This window comes from Pan troglodytes, chromosome 18 (genome assembly GCF_028858775.2).
Source record: "Pan troglodytes isolate AG18354 chromosome 18, NHGRI_mPanTro3-v2.0_pri, whole genome shotgun sequence".
NCBI lineage: Eukaryota > Metazoa > Chordata > Mammalia > Primates > Hominidae > Pan > Pan troglodytes.
The window spans coordinates 85,518,578-85,535,834 of record NC_072416.2 but is presented as its reverse complement, the minus strand read 5'-3'; the positions used below and the strand labels follow the sequence as shown (position 1 = coordinate 85,535,834).

Here is a 17,257-nt window from a genome sequence, read left to right as displayed (position 1 = left end):
CTTTACCAGCAACTGTGGTACATAAATATTTTCCCATTTTTCCTCAGTGGCAATCTCTGTGTCCACTCCTTTCCTGGAAGCCAGTCCTGTTCCCTGGCTGTTTCCAGGTGACCCCTGCATGCCTCCCTCTGCCTCCCAGCTCTGCCCTCCCGGCTCTGCCACACCTGGAGTGCTCAGGGCCCTTCCCACTCTGTCTGGGCGTTTCCAGGCCTCTGCTCTGCCCTGCCCTGATCCTGCCCACTCTCTTCACCTCTGTCTGGGCCCTTGCCACCACAGCCGTGGGTGTTGCCTCCTAGGAGGTGTTTTATGATAAGGAGCATTTTTTTTTCCTAAATAAACTAAATATTATAGGATTTATTAAAAAATTGCAAGGAAGGGCAGAGAGTTCCCATATGCTCGGGTTTCTCCAGTTGTGACCGTCTTCTGTTAGTATGGCATATTTGTCGCACTTAACAAACCAATAATGATGCGTTATGATTAACCACGCCTGCACTTGGTTCAGATTTCCGCAGTTTTCACTCACATCCTTTTCTTCTCCCAGAATCCCATCTGGGAGCCCCCGTGGCATTTAGTCCTCGTGCCTCCTCTGCCTCCTCTGGGCTGTGACAGTTTCTTAGACTCTGCTTGGTTTTGGTGACGTTGACCGATTTGTTTTTTGTTTTGTTTTGTGTTTTTGAGAAGCAGTCTTGCACTGTTGCCCAGGCTGGAGTGCAGTGGCGCAATCTTGGCTCACGGCAACCTTCGCCTCCCGGATTCCAGCGATTCTCCTGCCTCAGCCTCCTGAGTAGCTGGGATTACAGGCGGCTGCCACCACACCCGGCTAATTTTTGTATTTTCAATAGAGACAGGGTTTCACCATGTTGGCCAGGCTGGCCTTGAACTCCTGACCTCAAGTGATCTGCCTGGCCTCCCAAAGTGCTGGGATTACAAGCGTGAACCACCTTGCCCGGCCTACACCCAGTGTTTTTCATACAGTTGTTTCATACATTGTCAACTAAGAGAAAAGTGTATTTTGCTCAGAACTTTTCCAGAAATTGTTTGGAAATGCATGTTACCATGGCAGCGCTGAATATGGTGGGCCGCATGGGCAGAGATGTTCACAGCCCGTGCAGGGCTCCTCCAGCCATCCCGGGTATCTTGCTGAGATGCTGATGCCTGGGACTCCCTGCCGAGCTCCCAAGGAGGCCGTGCTGCAGGTCCTTGGACCACGCCCAGAGCAGCCTGGCTCTGCTGAAGTCTCACCTGAGCATCACATGTCAAAACGTACCTTGATGGATTTCTGTATTCCTTCCTGTTACAATTAGGGCAATATTATTTGTTTACAATTGTGTATAGAATCGTTTCTTTGCTTTCATGAGGATCTAGGAGGTGTTAGTAATATTTGTTTTAAGGAGTGGGATTGGTCTGAGGGGTTGAGAGCCACTGCCTTGCCAGGGAGCTCGCTGCCCCTGCTCAGGAGCCTTTTGAGGCTCCCCTCTGCCTGCAGCAGAAGTCCTGACCCCTTGGCCTGGCCCAGAGGCTCATTCCGCCTGCCTCTGTTTACCTCCCTCTACTCCCAGTTTGAATCTCGCCTTAAAGCAAATTGGTTTTCTCTTTCTGTCATCACTGCAAAGACCTTTATATCCTCACAGAAAATGCTGTAATTATTGGGTGGCCTGCCTGATATATATATATATATATATATATATATATATATATATATATATATTTAAGAGACGGGGTCTTGCTCCGTCACTCAGGCTGGATTGCAGTGGTGTTATCTTGGCCCACTGCAGGCTCGACCTCCTGGACTCAGATGATCTTCCCACCTCAGCCTCCTGAGTAGTGTGCCACCATGCCTGGCTAATTATTGTATTCTTTGTAGAGATGGGCTCTCGCCATGTTGCCCAGGCTGGTCTCTAACTCCTGAGCTCAGGTAATCTGCCTGCCCTGGCCTCCCAAAGTGCTGGGATTACAGGCATGAGCCACCGGATAAAATGTTTTGTAATCTGCAAAGTGAAACTAAATGATGGTATCAGCGGTGGGATTTCCTCCCGGGGTTCACTGTAGCTGATAAATCATACCTAGTGGTTGTACTGCATTCTGGAGGGCTGTGGCCTGGGGTGACGCGTCCCTCAGTCTGACGGGTGGGCAGTTGGATGCCCCCGCCCAGGCCTCTGGTTCGGTATTTGGCCTGAGCATTCTGACTTCCACATTGACAGGTGCTCCCTGGACCTCTGGAATGGAGAAGAGTCGGCGCAAACTGGCCCAGGTCTGGCTGCGTCCTGGTGCACCCCCTGTGCCTCCCCACTGCACACCTGGCCATCCAGGGCCTCCTGGCTGCTGCAGCGCTCACTAGAGTGCCCTGTGGTTCTTCAGGGCAGAGTCTGGCAGCTGCACAGAGCATACTAGCCCCTTTTGAGCTTCGTGCTGTGTCCTGGTGAAATGTTTCCCTGGGGTCAGCCCTCCTGTGCGGTGAGGCGTTTTGTGGGATGAGCTCCACGGCCTGGTGGAGTCCCTGTTGCCGCACTTTGTCTGCAGCCCCTTCCTGGTTGGCTGACTTGACAGAAATAACTGGACTCCGGTGATCACTTGGAAGGACAGATTGTGTTGTATCAACATAACCAAAATAAGATTGTAATGGAACAGGAGGTGGGGCGGCTGCCAGCCTGCGGCCGCAGCTCTCACCCCGCCAGCCCTGCCCTCCCCGTCCTTGCTCTGCATCAGCGTCTTTCCCCTTCCCCCTCCCATTTGTAAACATTTGCTGGTGAATATTCTTTTATCTCCAACTAGAATCGTAGGATGTTGAGAGCTCGGAAGGGGGAGCTGACAGATGATCCGGTCCAGTTCCTTTAACTTACAGATGAAAAATGAAGACGTTGCTCCAGTTATTTGTAACACAGACTAAGTCTTTTATTATCATTTGCCTTTTTCCTCCACAGCTCAAGACAGTGTTGGTTTTGCTGAGAGTCCCTCTCAGGAGACTCTCACAGAGTCCCTGTCCAGTTCTCTGATGATTCTTTGATTTCCCCGTAGCACTTAACCATGTAGCAAGAGATTTTCATTAAAAAACTATTTATTCCTGCCATTCTTGCCAGTCACCCTGGACAGTTGGAGAGCTCCTCTAAAACAAAATTCTCTGGAGGCAATTGCAGAATTTTCTTCATTATTATTCTATCATTGACAAATTTTCACTTAAGAAATTCTTACCAGTCCTTGGTCCTCCTTGGCAGGCAAGCGTCAGATGCCCCAGGTCACCCAGGAGGCCCCTAGACCGTGAGGCAAAGGAGATGAGCCGGTGTTGATTTATTTTTATTTTTATTTTTTTTGAGGCAGAGTCTTGCTCTTGTTGCCCAGGCTGTAGTGCAGTGGTGCGATCTTGGCTCACTGCCACCTCTGCCTCCTGAGTTCAAGCGATTCCCCTGCCTCAGCCTCCCTAGCAGCTGGGATTACAGGCATGCGCCACCATGCCTGGCTAATTTTGTATTTTCAGTAGAGATGGGGTTTCTCCATGTTGGTCAGGCTGATCTCGAACTCCCGACCTCAGGTGATCTGCCCACCTCGGCTTCCCAAAGTGGTGGGATTACAGGCATGAGCCGCCGCGCCTGGCTTTTGTTTTATTTTTAACCTGCACCTGGTGTTGGTTTTTTCTCTGTCATTACTAGCAGGAGTCAGCCTGGATGGTCGTCAGAGCGGCCCTTGGGCTGCTTCATGCTGCATGTCAGCTCCTCATCCCTGGCCCTGACTGAAGGGAGGACAAAGGTCCTGGTCCCCAGGCCTGTTTGTAGTAAAGACAGGGGTCCCTGACTCCCCTGGTCATAAGGACAAAGTAATTGTTAAATAAATGTTTAAACTCTGGCCATGCACAGTGGCTCACGCCTGTAATCCCAGCACTTTGGGAGGCCAGATCACTTGTGGTCAGGAGTTGGAGACCAGCCTGGCCAACATGGTGAATTAAAACCCCATCTCTACTAAAAATACAAAAATTGGCCCAGCATGGTGTTGTGTGCCTGTAGTCCTAGCTACTCAGGAGGGTGAGGCAGGAGAATCTCTTGAACCTGGGAGGCAGAGGTTGCAGTGACCCGAGATTGCACCAGTGCACTTCAGCCTGGGCAGCAGAGCGAGACTCCATCCATCCATCCATCCATCCATCAATCAATAAATGTATGTATGTATGTTTTACCTGTAGCCACTATACTACAGCCTGGGCAGCAGAGCGAAACTCCATGTCTAAATAAATGAATGAATGGTATGTTTTAACTATAGCCACTACACTACAGCCTGGGCAACATAGTGGGACATGAGACTCCATTTCTAAATAAATAAATGTATGTATGTATGTATGTTTTACCTGTAGCCACTACATTACAGCCTGGGCAACATAGTGAGACGCTATCTCTAAAAAAAAAAAAGATAACTCAGTAATGACGGCACATTGAAAAGATAATAATTAGTTATACTGAGTTAAATAAAATATTACCATGAATTTTACCTGTTAATTGTACCCTTTTTGATGTGGCTACTAGAAAATGTGAATGCTATTTGTGGCTCACGTTGTGTTTCCATCAGGGCAGCCCCGGCCTAGATCTGGAATCAGCAGCTCCCTGGGCTCTGTGGGAGATCTTCAAGTGACTCACTCTTCTCATTCCTGTTTTCTTCTCCAAAGAACTAAAATGCGTCTCCTCGCTGGGTGTGTTTATTAGGGGACCCACTCTGGGCAGTCCTCACTGGAGCCTACTGGATTTAGGATGTGGTTTCCCAGGTCCTCCCGCTAAGGGGGACCCGTAGGCCACAACTGAGAGGAGACACAGGCCTTCTAGGAGCCTTGAGGTTCAGAAGTGGAGGCAGGGGACATGCTGTCAAGGCACGAGCCTGGACGGCCCCGCTGGAAAGAGGTTTGCTGAGTAGCAGCTACCTCGCCTTGACTGCTGTCTCCACCCTGTCTGCTTCTCGAGCTTTACTTTGAGTACGGTCAGTGCTTCCAGTTAGAGAAGCATTTGGGGTAATAGCATCCATGCTATTGAAAAGAAGGGATGAGGCCTCTGCGCGAGTAGGGCTTATCAAAAGGCATGTGATGAGGGACAGCACTTTGGAGCTACCTGGGTAGCCTGACCGCATCGTATCGACGTTCCTGTATTGTGACTGCTGAATGAGCTCTGATGGCCATCAACTTCACTGGGCCTCGGTTTCCCTCACTGCCACAGGGAGGGTCCTGACCTTCAAGGTCACTGTCAGGCTCTCACGCCTGCACAGGGCATAACACAGTCAATGTGAGCTGCAGTGGTCCATGTGGAGACCCAGCCACCCCGTCCCGTCTCCTGTGTTGTGCCCCTGCCACATTCTCACTGCGAAGGAAGCTTTTTGATCTAGGCTTCAATTCTTGGTCCTAGCTGACCATAAGCTCCAGGTCCTTTGTGGAGTCATGTCACCTCTCTGCACTTGTTTTCTCTGTTAAAATGGAGACGACAGTGGTGCCTGTCTTATGGGACTGCTGTAGGATGCAGTGAGGTGATGCCCAGCATGGCTTGGCATGGTACACAGCACGTGGAAAGCTCAATGCAGGTGTTGCCAGTAGCAGCTCTTGGCCCATGCGCAGTTCTGTAGTTGTGTGGATTAGTCCCTGGCGGTCTTTCCTTTCAGAGGCTAGCGGAGACCCAAGCCGGAGGACCTGGGATTTTGCTTGGGACGTGCTGGGTGTTGGTGATTGTGAAAAGTGCAGCTGTGGTGGGGTGGGAGTAGGGGACAGAGAGGAGGGTGCTGTCAGCAGGTGAGGGTGTGAGGACAGGGGTTGGGGGAGGTGTCCAGGGCCCTGCACTGGGCCCTGGCCAAGCCTAGCCAGTGGAGAAGGGACAGTGTTCACCCCTTCCCCCATGTCTTGCACGGTCCCCTCTTGGCCTTGGGCTGAGTTGAACACACAGGCAGCACAGGGAAGTACATGGGGTGGACTGGCCTCTGGCACTGTCTGAACCCTAACACCAGTGGTGAATTTGTTTCCATGGAAACATGGCACTGTGTCCAGACAACTGAATTCTGCCTCACCTTGTTCATAAACTAGGGATTGTCTGATATTGGTTTGTGTGGTTAGGCTTCTAGAGCTTATTAGAATAGACAATGCAGATTATTATTTTGTAAAGGGTGACATTGACTAAAATAGAATAATGTCTTCATCGGTGAACAAGGGTGTTGACTGAATGTGGAGAAGTCAGTGAAATCTCCACAGAGACAGATGCACTCTGGAGATGGGGCTGAGGCTAGGTGTGCACCTCCCCTGCCAGCCATCAGCAACCTGCCCACGTCTGTCGCGTTATGAGTTGTTGATCTTAAATTTCTGCAAATGTTTCTTGTTACAGAGTATGGTGTTTGCGAAAACTTGCGGAAGCTGGAGATCACAGGCGTGTCTTGTCGGGACGTCTATGCGAAGCGTGAGTGAATCTATTTGTTACCATCCATGATTAACTTTGTACCAGAAGCAGACAGTGCACATCAATGATAAATAATCAAAGTGATTTAGTCCACACTTTTGTTTTCTCAGACACCATCTTACAGTCACATTTTGAATAGAGCACTGGTAGTAACAGCACTAAAATTAGGGAGGGGACACTGTGTTCTCCCATTCTGGGCATCGTAGATACTAGTGTCTTTTACCAGGCATCGAGGCCCTTTAGAGCTGAGAAATGTAGGCTGCACCAGAGCGAGTTGGGTGTTCCTGGAGGCTGCCTGTTTCTCTGGCTTCTGGGCCTCCAGCCTTCAGGATGGGACTGCCTGTGGTCATTGGGAAATGAAGCTGTGGTGCCTTCCGTCCAAGCCCCAGGTACGGAGAACAGCCCCCCTGCTAGAGTTCTCCTTCCCTTTAGCATTCTGTGAGCAGGCTGAGCCCCCCAGCCCCGTTTCATGTTTCTCTGGTTCACCCGCTTTCCAGAGTCAACTGTGACACTCACCGATCAGGCAGAGAGGCTCCTTGGCCCCAGGCTGTCTTCCCGCGGGTGTTTCTTCAGTGCCAGGGACTTTCCCATTTCTTGCTCACTGGACGAAGCTCTTGGCTTTTTTGGATGGTCAGAGGGTTTCTGTGAGTGTCTCATAGCCCAAGTTTTCATCTTCTGACCATTCTTTGAGCTTCTTTTCTTTCTTCTTTTTCATTTCTGCAAGGCTGTTGCTCTTTGAGTTTCTTAGGCCATTTGGGTCATATCGTCTCAAAGTGACATGAAGACATATTTCTCTCTAAGAGTTGTCAGCACCAAAAGTCATATCCTGGTAGGGACACAGGTGTTTGGCCTGCCCAGGTGTTAGGGTTTCCTGTAACAGCCATAGGAGTGTACACATGGATGCTCCTTCCAGCTGTGGGGGTCAGAGGTGTTGCCTGAGCACTGAGTCCTCCTGTCCTGTGGGAGAGGCCATCCGGGCATAGGCAGGCAGGAGGCAGTGTGGTCGAGGGTAGGGCAGGGGGTGGGCACAGAAGAGGGGATAGGAGGACAGGGCATTGGGAGATTTCTTTTCACTGCTGATTCTTGACCCCTTGAAAGTGTTTGCAAAATGCGGAGAATTCACATGATCTGTTTCCGACAGTGTTTATTCCCCGCAGTGTTAGTCTGCAGTGGCCAAAGCAAATGTCAGTGTTCATTTTCACAGCGCAGCAACTGTGTTTCTGTGAATTTGCTTAAAGGCTTATCCAGGAGAAAATTACTTAGCTTTGGGAACAGGTGGTGGAAGAAAATCAGCCTTAGCTCCAGAAACGGGTGGTGTAGTTGGGCAACCTTGGTTGACCTGTGACGAGGCTGGCCTGAGTTAGCAGGCTGGGAAACGCCAGGTGGGTGCTGGGCAAAGTGAGTATGTTAGCCGGGGTAAGTGTTCTCTAGACGGTCATCCCAGATGCTCACCGGCCAGGACACCTGCCCTCCCACCTCCTGAGCCCCAGTGAGCTGTGGCCTGGGGCCTGCCGGGAGTGTGCTGGCCCCGGGAGGAGTGTGATCAAATATAGAAAGGATTTCCAAGCTTGCTGCCACCATGAGTTTCTGGTGGCACCACTGATGGAAGAAAAACGTGTCACAGTGTTGTTCTCTCCAGCAGGTTTCTCAGAGCCACCTCCCTGTGTCCTGGGTGGCTGCATAAACACGAGGGGATTGTATCACACTGGTGAGGGGCAGGCATTGGGTCGTATTCACACTGTTTGCACAGTCCTGTAAAGGGAGCCATCCTTAGCCCTTTCCCTGCTGTGTCTGTTCAGGTATAAACCCTCGCGTGAAGTCGGGACGTTTTGTGAAAATTCTCCCTGATTATGAGCACATGGCGTACAGAGACGTTTACACCTGCCGTATGTACCTCCTGTGAGCTTTGGCTTCTGCGGCAGCCAGCACGGCCAAGAACTGCATGGGGAGGGCCCTCTGATTCACACATGGGACAGCTTTGGTCCTGGAGCAAGCGGACCTCGTGGCTTTTTGTCATCCTTTCACGTTCACTTGCTGCAGCGTGGCTCTGCTTCAGCTGTGACAGAGATCACACCTGTGTGTTGGACCCAGGCCGCATTTGGCTTACCTTTCTGCAGTGGTTTCTGGGTAGTACCAGTCGAGATCACTTTAATGCACATTTTCACATGTATCGTTTATTGAGGAGCTACTGCAAAAATTCATGCAGAGGCAGAGAGGAACGAACAGAGTAGAAGCTTTAAAATTTTATTCTAAAGTGAAATATGAATATTTGACTTCTGACCTTTATTAGTTTTAATCACATTTTAATAGCCTTTGTGAATTAAAAATCACATATGCATATACCCTCAATAGACAAAGGCAGGTAGCAACAGTTGACTCCTTTTTTTTTTTTTTTTGAGGCAGAGTCTCACTCTGTCACCCAAGCTGGAGTGCAGTGTCACAATCTCACCTCGCTGCAACCTCTGCCTCCTGGGTTCAAGTAATACTACCACCTCAGCCTCCCAGGTAGCGAGGATTACAGGCGTACACCACCATGCCCAGCAATTTTTTTTGTATTTTTAGTAGAGATGGGGTTTCATCATGTTGGCCAGGCTGGTCTCAAGTGATCTGCCCACCTCGGCCTCCCAGAGTTCTGGGATTACAGGCATGAGCTACCGTGCCTGGCTAACAGTTGACTCTTTAGAACTTAATTCTTCTTTTTGGCCAGACATGGTGGCTCATGCCTGTAATCCCAGCGCTTTGGGAGGCCGAGGCAGGTGGATCATCTGAGGTCAGGAGTTCGAGACCAGTCTGGCCAACATGGTGAAACTCATCTCTACTAAAAGTACAAAAATTAGCTGGGTGTGGTGGCGTGTGCTTGTAATCCCAGGTACCCAGAGGCTGAGGTGGGGGAATCGCTTGAACCCGGGAGGTGAAGGTTGCAGTGAGCCGAGATCACGCCATTGCACTCCAGCCTGGGCGACAAGAGTGAGACTCTGTCTCAAAAAAAAAAAAAAAAAAAAAAAAACCAAATTTTTTTGATGGAGCTCTGGAAATTTTTCTAAGCCACAGTTACAGCAATTTAATGCTGTCTCCACTTTTTTTTTTGAGACAGGGTCTGTCTTGTTGCCCAGGTTGGAGTGCAGTGGCACAATCACAGCTCATTGTATCCTTGAACTCCTGGGCTGAAGCGATCCTCCTGCCTCAGTCTCCTTAGTAGCTGGGACTAGAGGCGTGTGCCACCATGCCTGGTTAATTTTTCAGTTTTTTGTAGTGACAGGTCTCACTATGTTGCCCAGGCTGGTCTTGTACTCTTGGGCTCATTCAGTCCTCCCACCTTGGCCTCTCAAAGTATTGGGATTGCAGGGGTAGCCATTGCACCTGGCTTGTTTCCACTTTTTATTAGCTCAGAGTGGTTGAGTGGCGATGGAGACAATGAATTTCAGCTGTCCAGAAAGAGATTCAAAACACCTACCTGCCCTAAAAGCTGTGTTGCAGTTTCTAGAGGCTCGTGGAGCCCCTACTACTGCTTTCAGTCCACCCCGATGGCCCATGAGTCAGCATGGTCTGTTGGGAGCAGACCTACATCTTAAGTTTCATAAATGCCCGATTTCTAAAAGCAGAAAGAGTAATTTCACCTAACGTCCTGCCAGATCTCAGCAGATCACTGCAGCTGGGGAACTGGGTCCCGCTTTACTGAGGGGACCTTCGTGCAGTTGGTGCGGAGGTGCCTGGATTTGGTTAGCACGCTTCAGGGTGGTGTCTGAACCCTTTACACGCCTGCTAACAACACTGCCTTGTTGAGGTGTGAACTGTCTAGCTGAGTGGAGGTCAGAGCCAGGGGACCTCTCAGGAGTCTGTGGACAGGGAACACGGGGCTGGAAGGGGCCGAGGTGGAAAAGGAGGGGTGGGCAACGTTTGAAGACATTTGTGCTGTTCTAGACTGACCAGTCCTTCCTCTGAGCAGTCAGTGAGGAGAGCTGTGGGAGGGGACAGTCGACTTAGTGAGCGTTGACAACAGTCTCTCCTCGGTGCTGACAGGAATGTGCTGGCTTTTCTTTCTTTTTTTTTTTTTTTTTGAGATGGAGTCTCACTCTGTCACCCAGGCTGGAGTGCGGTGGTGTGATCTCAGCTCACTGCAGCCTCTGCCTCCCGGGTTCAAGCAATTCTCGTGCCTCAGCGTCCCAAGTAGCTGGGACTCCAGGCGCCTGCCACCACGCCCGGCTAATTTTTGTATTTTTAGTAGAGACAGGGTTTCACCATGTTGGCCAGGCTGGTTTTGAACTCCTGACCTCAGGTGATTGGGCAAGGGCTTTTCAATACAAGGGGACAAGCACTGAGAGGCTCCTCATGTCGCATGTCTGTCTCACGATTTCTCTGGAATGTGCACTGTGGACCTGGGATGGAATTCTGACCAGCCTCTGGGGAGGCCGTGCAGCTGGGGCCTGGCGAGTCTTCAGAGTTGCACTGGGGGCAGGGGACATTCCTTTTGTCCCCGAGGCAGGTGGAGGGAAGCTTCCTGTAGCTCACGAGGAAGAGACCTCCTCCCCACGCTGCCGGACTGGCCTCTCGAGCATCCAGGCTGCGCAGCCTCCTATTGGGATGTAGCGCCAGTTGCTTCGAGCTGGCGGCTTTATCATACGTGGGTTTTGATTGACATACTGTTGTTCATGCTGAAGTTTGAGTGTCGTTATAAAAACACAAAGTCATTGTAGAAAACTTGAAAAATTTAGAAAATAAAATGAAAAACAGCAGTTAAACATTGGTTGCGTTTCTCTTTGGACAAATTTAAATGGATGACCTACTAGAATATCAGGAAGAAAAAGTTCTTGTGTGTGAAAAAAGAAAGCCAATTTCAACAGCCTCAACCTATGCCTGTGATGTGTGGGTTTTCAGTATTCAGCTGCTCTTAGTGTGTCTTCATGGAGAGCGTCTCAAAATTTGTTCTCTCACAGCAGCCAAACCTTTCGGAAAAGTCTGCCCTGATTGGCTTCTGAGTATTTTGGGGCCGTGTGTGGCTTGTGTTTCCATCATTCACGTGGGCCGTTAACTGGTCGTGTTGAAGTCCTTTGGACCTTGTGCTGTGGGCCCAACATCTTATTTTATTTTATGATAGAGATGGGGGTCTCGCTTTATTGCCCAGGCTGGTCTTAAACTCCTGGCTTCAAGCAGTCCTTCTGCCTTGGCCTCCCAAAGCGTTGGGATTACAGGCGTGAGCCACTGCGCCTGGCTGAGCTGACATCCCTGAGTGTAGGACTGTCCTGGGTGGGAACAAGCCCATACGGTAGAAGGCTGGGACCCTAATGTTGAGGAGTAGTTTCTTCTATTTTTATTTTTTTGAGATTGAGTCTCACCCAGTGTCACCCAGGCTGGAGTGCAGTGGCGCGATCTTGGCTCATTGCAACCTCCACCTCCCGGTTCAAGTGACTCTCTTGCCTCAGCCTCTTGAGTAGCTGGGATTACAGGCATATGCCACCATGCCCAACTACTTTTTGTATTTTTAGTAGAGACGGGGTTTTGCCAGTTTGGCCAGGCTGGTCTCAAACTCCTGACCTCAGGTGATCCATCTACCTCAGCCACCCAAAGTGCTGGGATTACAGGCGTGAGCCAGTGTGCCCGGCCTGTGGAGTAGTTTTGTGACCTCAGAGTCACTACTTTTGGGGTATCTTTTCTTTTTTCCTTGGGTGCATGAGGTTGCCTGGCACTCTGGATAATACGCATTTGTAAGGCGTTGGGAGTGTTAAGGGGAAGCCTGTTGTCCTGACAGCAGATCTGATACATCTGCTTCTCTGCACGTTGGTGAAGCCAGTCAAAGTGCATTTCTGGGTTTTTTTTTTTTTGAGACAGGATCTCGCTCTGTTGCCCAGGCTGGAGTACTGGCGGGGTCATGGCTCACTGCAGCCTTCATCTCCCCGGGCTCAGATGACTGACCTCAGCTCCTAGTTAGCTGGGACTACTGGTGTGTGCCACCACACCTGGCTAATTTTTCTATTTTTTTTGTAGAGACAAGGGCTCCCTATGTTACCCAGGCCAGTCTGGAACTCCTGGGCTCAAGTGATTATCCCGCCTCAGCTTCCCAAAGTGTTGGGATTACAGGCGTGAGCCACCGCGCCTGGACAATGTTCTGTACTTCTTAAAATATGTAAAACACCAATTCATTTTAGCCTTTACTCAGATATTAACAATGATATCTTCTAAAAATATGGAGTGCCTTGCTTAGAAATGTAGTAGAATTCCTTACAAACGTCCGTTCCTCTGAAACTGGAGGTGAACGCACGGAGCAGGCGCACATGAGGCAGAATCCCATTATGTAGCTGTGGGAGCATAGCGGGGGCCGCAGAGACGTCCGCATCCTAGTCCCCAAGCCTGTGGAGTTGTCATCTAATCGGTATGGGGGTCTCCCAGGGCTGCTGGAGCAGATGAACACAAAGAGGGTCTAAAATAACAGAAACCCACTTTCTCACAGGCTGGAGGCCAGAGGTTCAAGACACGGTGTCCGGGGCCCTGCTCCCTCCGAAGGCTCTTGCGGAGCCTCCTTCCCGCCTCTCACAGGCTGGAGGCCACAGGTTCAAGACACGGTGTCCAGGGCCCTGCTCCCTCTGAAGGCTCTTGCGGAGCCTCCTTCCCGCCTTTCACAGGCTGGAGGCCACAGGTTCAAGACACGGTGTCCGGGGCCCTGCTCCCTCCGAAGGCTCTTGCGGAGCCTCCTTCCCGCCTCTCACAGGCTGGAGGCCACAGGTTCAAGACACGGTGTCCGGGGCCCTGCTCCCTCCGAAGGCTCTTGCGGAGCCTCCTTCCCGCCTCTTCCTGCTCTGGCCACGTTGCCGCAGCCCCTGCCTCTGTCCCCACGTGGCCCCCTCTGTCTCTGAGTCTCTGTCTTCTCGGAAGGACAACAGTCAGTGGATCGGGCCCTTTCTGCACAAGCATTCCTTTACCCTAACGTGCTCACGGCTACATTACATCTTGATTACTTCCACAGAGGGCCACATTCTGAGGTTCCAGGGGACGTGAATTTTGAGGGAGACCACTCAGCCCAGCCTCCACAGTAATGGGGACTTTGTGGGTAAAGGTGTGGGCCCTGAGGCAAGGGGGGCATCCTGGACCACCTAGGCAGGCCTTGTGTCATCACAGGGTCTTTGTACAAGGCGGGTTCTCGGTGGGAGTAACAGTGAGAGGCAGGAGAGGCTGCATGCGGCTCTGAAAGTGGAGGAGGGCCCAGGAGCCGAGCAGGGCAGCAGCCTTGGAAGCTGGACAAGGCGGGGAGTGGACCCCTGCAGCCTCCAGGAGGCTGCAGCCCTGGCCACGCCTCGGCTGACGGAAATAGAGCTCATGTTAATGCAGTTTCTTCCATAGAGTTCCCTGAGCAACACAGGCCAACACCTTTAGTTAGGGGCATCCACCCACAAAATCTCCATCCCCGCCAGTCTCCTAGCATGGAGCCCACCTGTGGCACGTGGGCCAAGGTTCAGGGACTCTGAGTCAGGACGGGTGCGCACCAGAACCCAGATGTGCTGGCGCCTGGGCCGGTGCTGGAAGGAGAAAGTGTAACCTCACCTTTCACGGTCCTTTCCCATTTGGCTTCATTTTGAATTCATTTCGGGAGCATTTATGCCGGGACTCCCAGGGCAGATAGATGCCTACTTTCAGTGCCTGGAATTAGAGGAATGAGTCACCTCAAAAGATTATTCTGACGTTTCCCAGGCTCTCCTGTGAGGCCAGATCTGTGCTCCCAGAGTGGGGTCCTGGACAGCAGCATCCATGTTTTCTGGGAACTTGATGGACACGGCTTCCCTGGCCTCTTCCCACACCTGTCGTGTCTGGACCTCCGGGCTGGACCTGAACAGGCCTGTGGGATTCGGATGATACTGCAGTTTGCGGACTTCTGGCCTGGATTATTTTCTTTCATTTTAGCCTTTACCCAGATATTAACAATTTTTTTTTTTGGTTATGTTACTTTCTTTTTAATAAGGGTTAAAATCTTACAGGTCTCAGCATCTGGTAATCTACTACCAGATGTTAAAACAACATTTAGTGAGAGGTAGCGATGTCCTTATTCACATTCTCATCTTTTAAATCATCTATTTAATTTTTGGTACTGAAAAACTGCGTAACATTCAAAGCAGAAATAAGGTTGTTGGTTTTCCTGTGTAGTTGTTTAGCCTCCTAGATTGTCAGAGAAGTGTTTATTTCTTTATAACTGACAGATAATAATTGTGTATATTATGTCTTTATGGGGCACAGTGTGATGTGTTGGCATCTGTGTATGTTGTGGAATGATTAAATTGCACTGAGCTTCTCAGCCTGGCCACACATCACAGTCACCTGGGAGCTTCTCAGAAACCCTGACAGGGGCCCCCCACCCCACCCCACATCGCCTTGCTGATTGACTTGGCTGCCGTGGAGCCTGGCGTTGACGTTTTCCCGTGTCCCTAGTGATTCTGACGCGCAGTCGGGTGGAGAGCCACTGTACAAACGAAGAGCGTCTCTCCATGTGAAGCTGATGTATATATATATTTTTGTTGTTGTTGAGACAGAGTCTCGCTCTGTCGCCCAGGCTGGAGTGCAGTGGCATGATTTTGGCTCACTTCAACCTCCGCCTCCTGGGTTCAAGCGATTCTCCTGCCTCCGCCTCCCACGTAGCTGGGATTATAGGCGTACGCCACGATGTCTGGCTAATTTTTTTATTTTTAGTAGAGACGGGATTTCACCATGTTGGCCAGGCTGGTCTTAAACTCCTGACCTCAGGTGATCCGCCCGCCTCGGCCTCCTAAAGTTCTGGGATTACAGGTGTGAGTGAGCCACCGCACCCAGCCCTATCCCTTGCTATTTCATATGGGAAGATAATGTGGCAGCTGCCCAGAAGTGAGCCCTCGAAGTGGCCTGGGCTTGCGGGAAGGCCTGACCATCTGCTGCCCTTGACTGAGACACTCAGGAGCCTTGTGGGGCACTGAAGTGCAGGGAACGTTGTTCCTGGCTCCTTTTCCCCCCCACCAGAGCCCACTTCAGGGAGGACCGCATCCTCTGAATTTAGAAAGATAGGCATCTAGATGACATGTTTATAATAAAAATGGTGAGGCATTAGGGTATAGAGATCACGCTCACGCTCGTACGTGTCCAACTCTGCTCTTGACCGTTTGAATGGGAGCTTAATTCCTATTGAAATCCATGGATTCATCTCTTGAATGAATCCGTTTGCTTGTGCGATAACCATGCTTCATAAGGACTCTTTTTAAAGTGCGTGTTCTCAGACACAGGCTTTGCGATTCCACGAGGAAGTCTGTGTCCCCTCTGGGTCTGCGCGCTGGCAGCCCATCTGGCCACGCTGTTTCTCTGACTCATCTCTTGGGATGGTTTTGATGGCCGTCGCAGACTAAAGGAGCCGACATCTGGTCAGCAGCGGCCGTTGCTTCCCAAGTACAGCGAAGGTGTTGCCGCTTTGACCAACACGCAGAGCTTCAAGATGCAGGGAGGCTGTCTCTTTAGAACTGGCATCTCGGAGGCTGCTGGGTTTTTATTTCAGAAATGCTGCTTTTCAGCACAACAGGGAACTCCCACTTTGGGATTGCCAGGCGTCTGAGGCAGGCTCATTGGGCAGTGTTCCTAGCACTTAAAGCGGGAGCTGAGGGGAGGGGACAGGAGGAGAGAGCACCATGCTGAATAGTGTTTTTTTTTTTTTACCCTAGTATTTCATGATGAAATTTTGAAAACAGAAAAGTTGGAAGAATTGTCCAGTGAACCCCCATTTTGTTATCACCCAGCTGCCCAGCAGTCCATCCCTGCAGCCATCCGTGGACTTATTTTCTGATGCATTTCACACTTGCAGGCGTCAGTACGTTTCACTCCTAAATGCTTCAGTGTGCATTTCATTGTCAAGGTCAGTGTGTGTTTATGGTTCCTGATCACACACCCGTCTAGGTGTGACCGTAAAGTAACAAGACCGGCTTGACTGTGTCCTGTGAATGGACTCAGGATTGTTCCGAAAGGGGTGTCTGTGTGTGGGGTGGGTGGCAGCAGCCTGCACACAGCCGGGGCTCATTTAGGAACTTCGTAAACGATGGTCTGGGCTGAATCTTGGGAGCTGTTGGTGGAGTCTAGCATCTTCTCCAAAGGCTTGAGAAGTTTCTTATTCCCTGTGCCCTAGATCCACGTGGCGACCTACTTGCTGCCGTCCTGGCTTTCTTGCCCTCCCTGCTCCATCTTCCTTCCCGTGGTCTGGAGTGGTCTTGCCACTGCAGTGCTCTGAAACCCCCACGGCCCCCACTGCCTGCAGAGCCCCGAGATCCTGCCCATTCGTTCAGTCACACATGCTCACTCAAGCAGATACAGGTGCAGGGCAGCAGACATAAACCGTGTCCGCCAGCATGCTGACTGTGCATGTGGCCTCTGAGTGATGGGATTACTGGCGAGCTTTACGTTTCCTTTTTCCAAATTGTCTTCAGTGACTGTGTATGTGCTGCTTTTGAAATAGAGGGGATTTTTTTTTTTTTTTTTTTTGAGATAGGGTCTTGCTCTGTTGCACAGGCTGGAGTGCAGTGGCACGATCATAGCTCACTACAGCCTCCGCCTCCCGGGCTCAAGTGGTCCTCCTACCTCAACCTCCTGGGTAGCTGGGACCACAACTCATGCCACCACACCGGGCTGATGGAAATTTATTTTAAAAAAATAGCTGATCCAGTTGATTTTTTTTTTTTTCAGATGGAGTCTTGCTCTGTTGCCCAGGCTGGAGTGCAGTGGCGTGGTCTCGGCTCACTGCAGCCTCTGCCTCCCTGTTCAAGTGATTCTCCTGCCTCAGCCTCCCGAGTAGCTGGGATTACAGGCACTTGCCACTATGCCTGGCTAATTTTTTGTATTCTAAGTAGAGACGGGGTTTCACCATG

At 50.7% G+C, this 17,257-nt stretch overlaps 1 protein-coding gene across 13 annotated transcripts in view; it reads left to right on the top strand.

Moving 5' to 3' along the window:
* FBXO31 (F-box protein 31) overlaps positions 1-17,257 on the top strand; it is a 64,073-nt gene that overhangs the window by 26,374 nt on the left and 20,442 nt on the right. For 4 of the 13 annotated variants that reach the window (XM_063797921.1, XM_016930331.4, XM_016930326.4 and 1 more), the window contains 2 exons: positions 6,330-6,401; positions 8,201-8,287. The exons of 1 other annotated variant lie outside the window; for it this stretch is intronic. In XM_063797921.1, the coding sequence (XP_063653991.1) occupies positions 8,260-8,287 (28 nt within the window). In that variant the 5' untranslated portion in view covers positions 6,330-6,401; positions 8,201-8,259. Of the gene's footprint in view, positions 1-2,348; positions 4,670-6,329; positions 6,402-8,200; positions 8,288-16,130; positions 16,255-17,257 lie in introns of those variants that run through there. 8 more of the 13 variants (XM_063797923.1, XM_063797924.1, XM_016930327.4 and 5 more) reach the window with 5 other exon arrangements.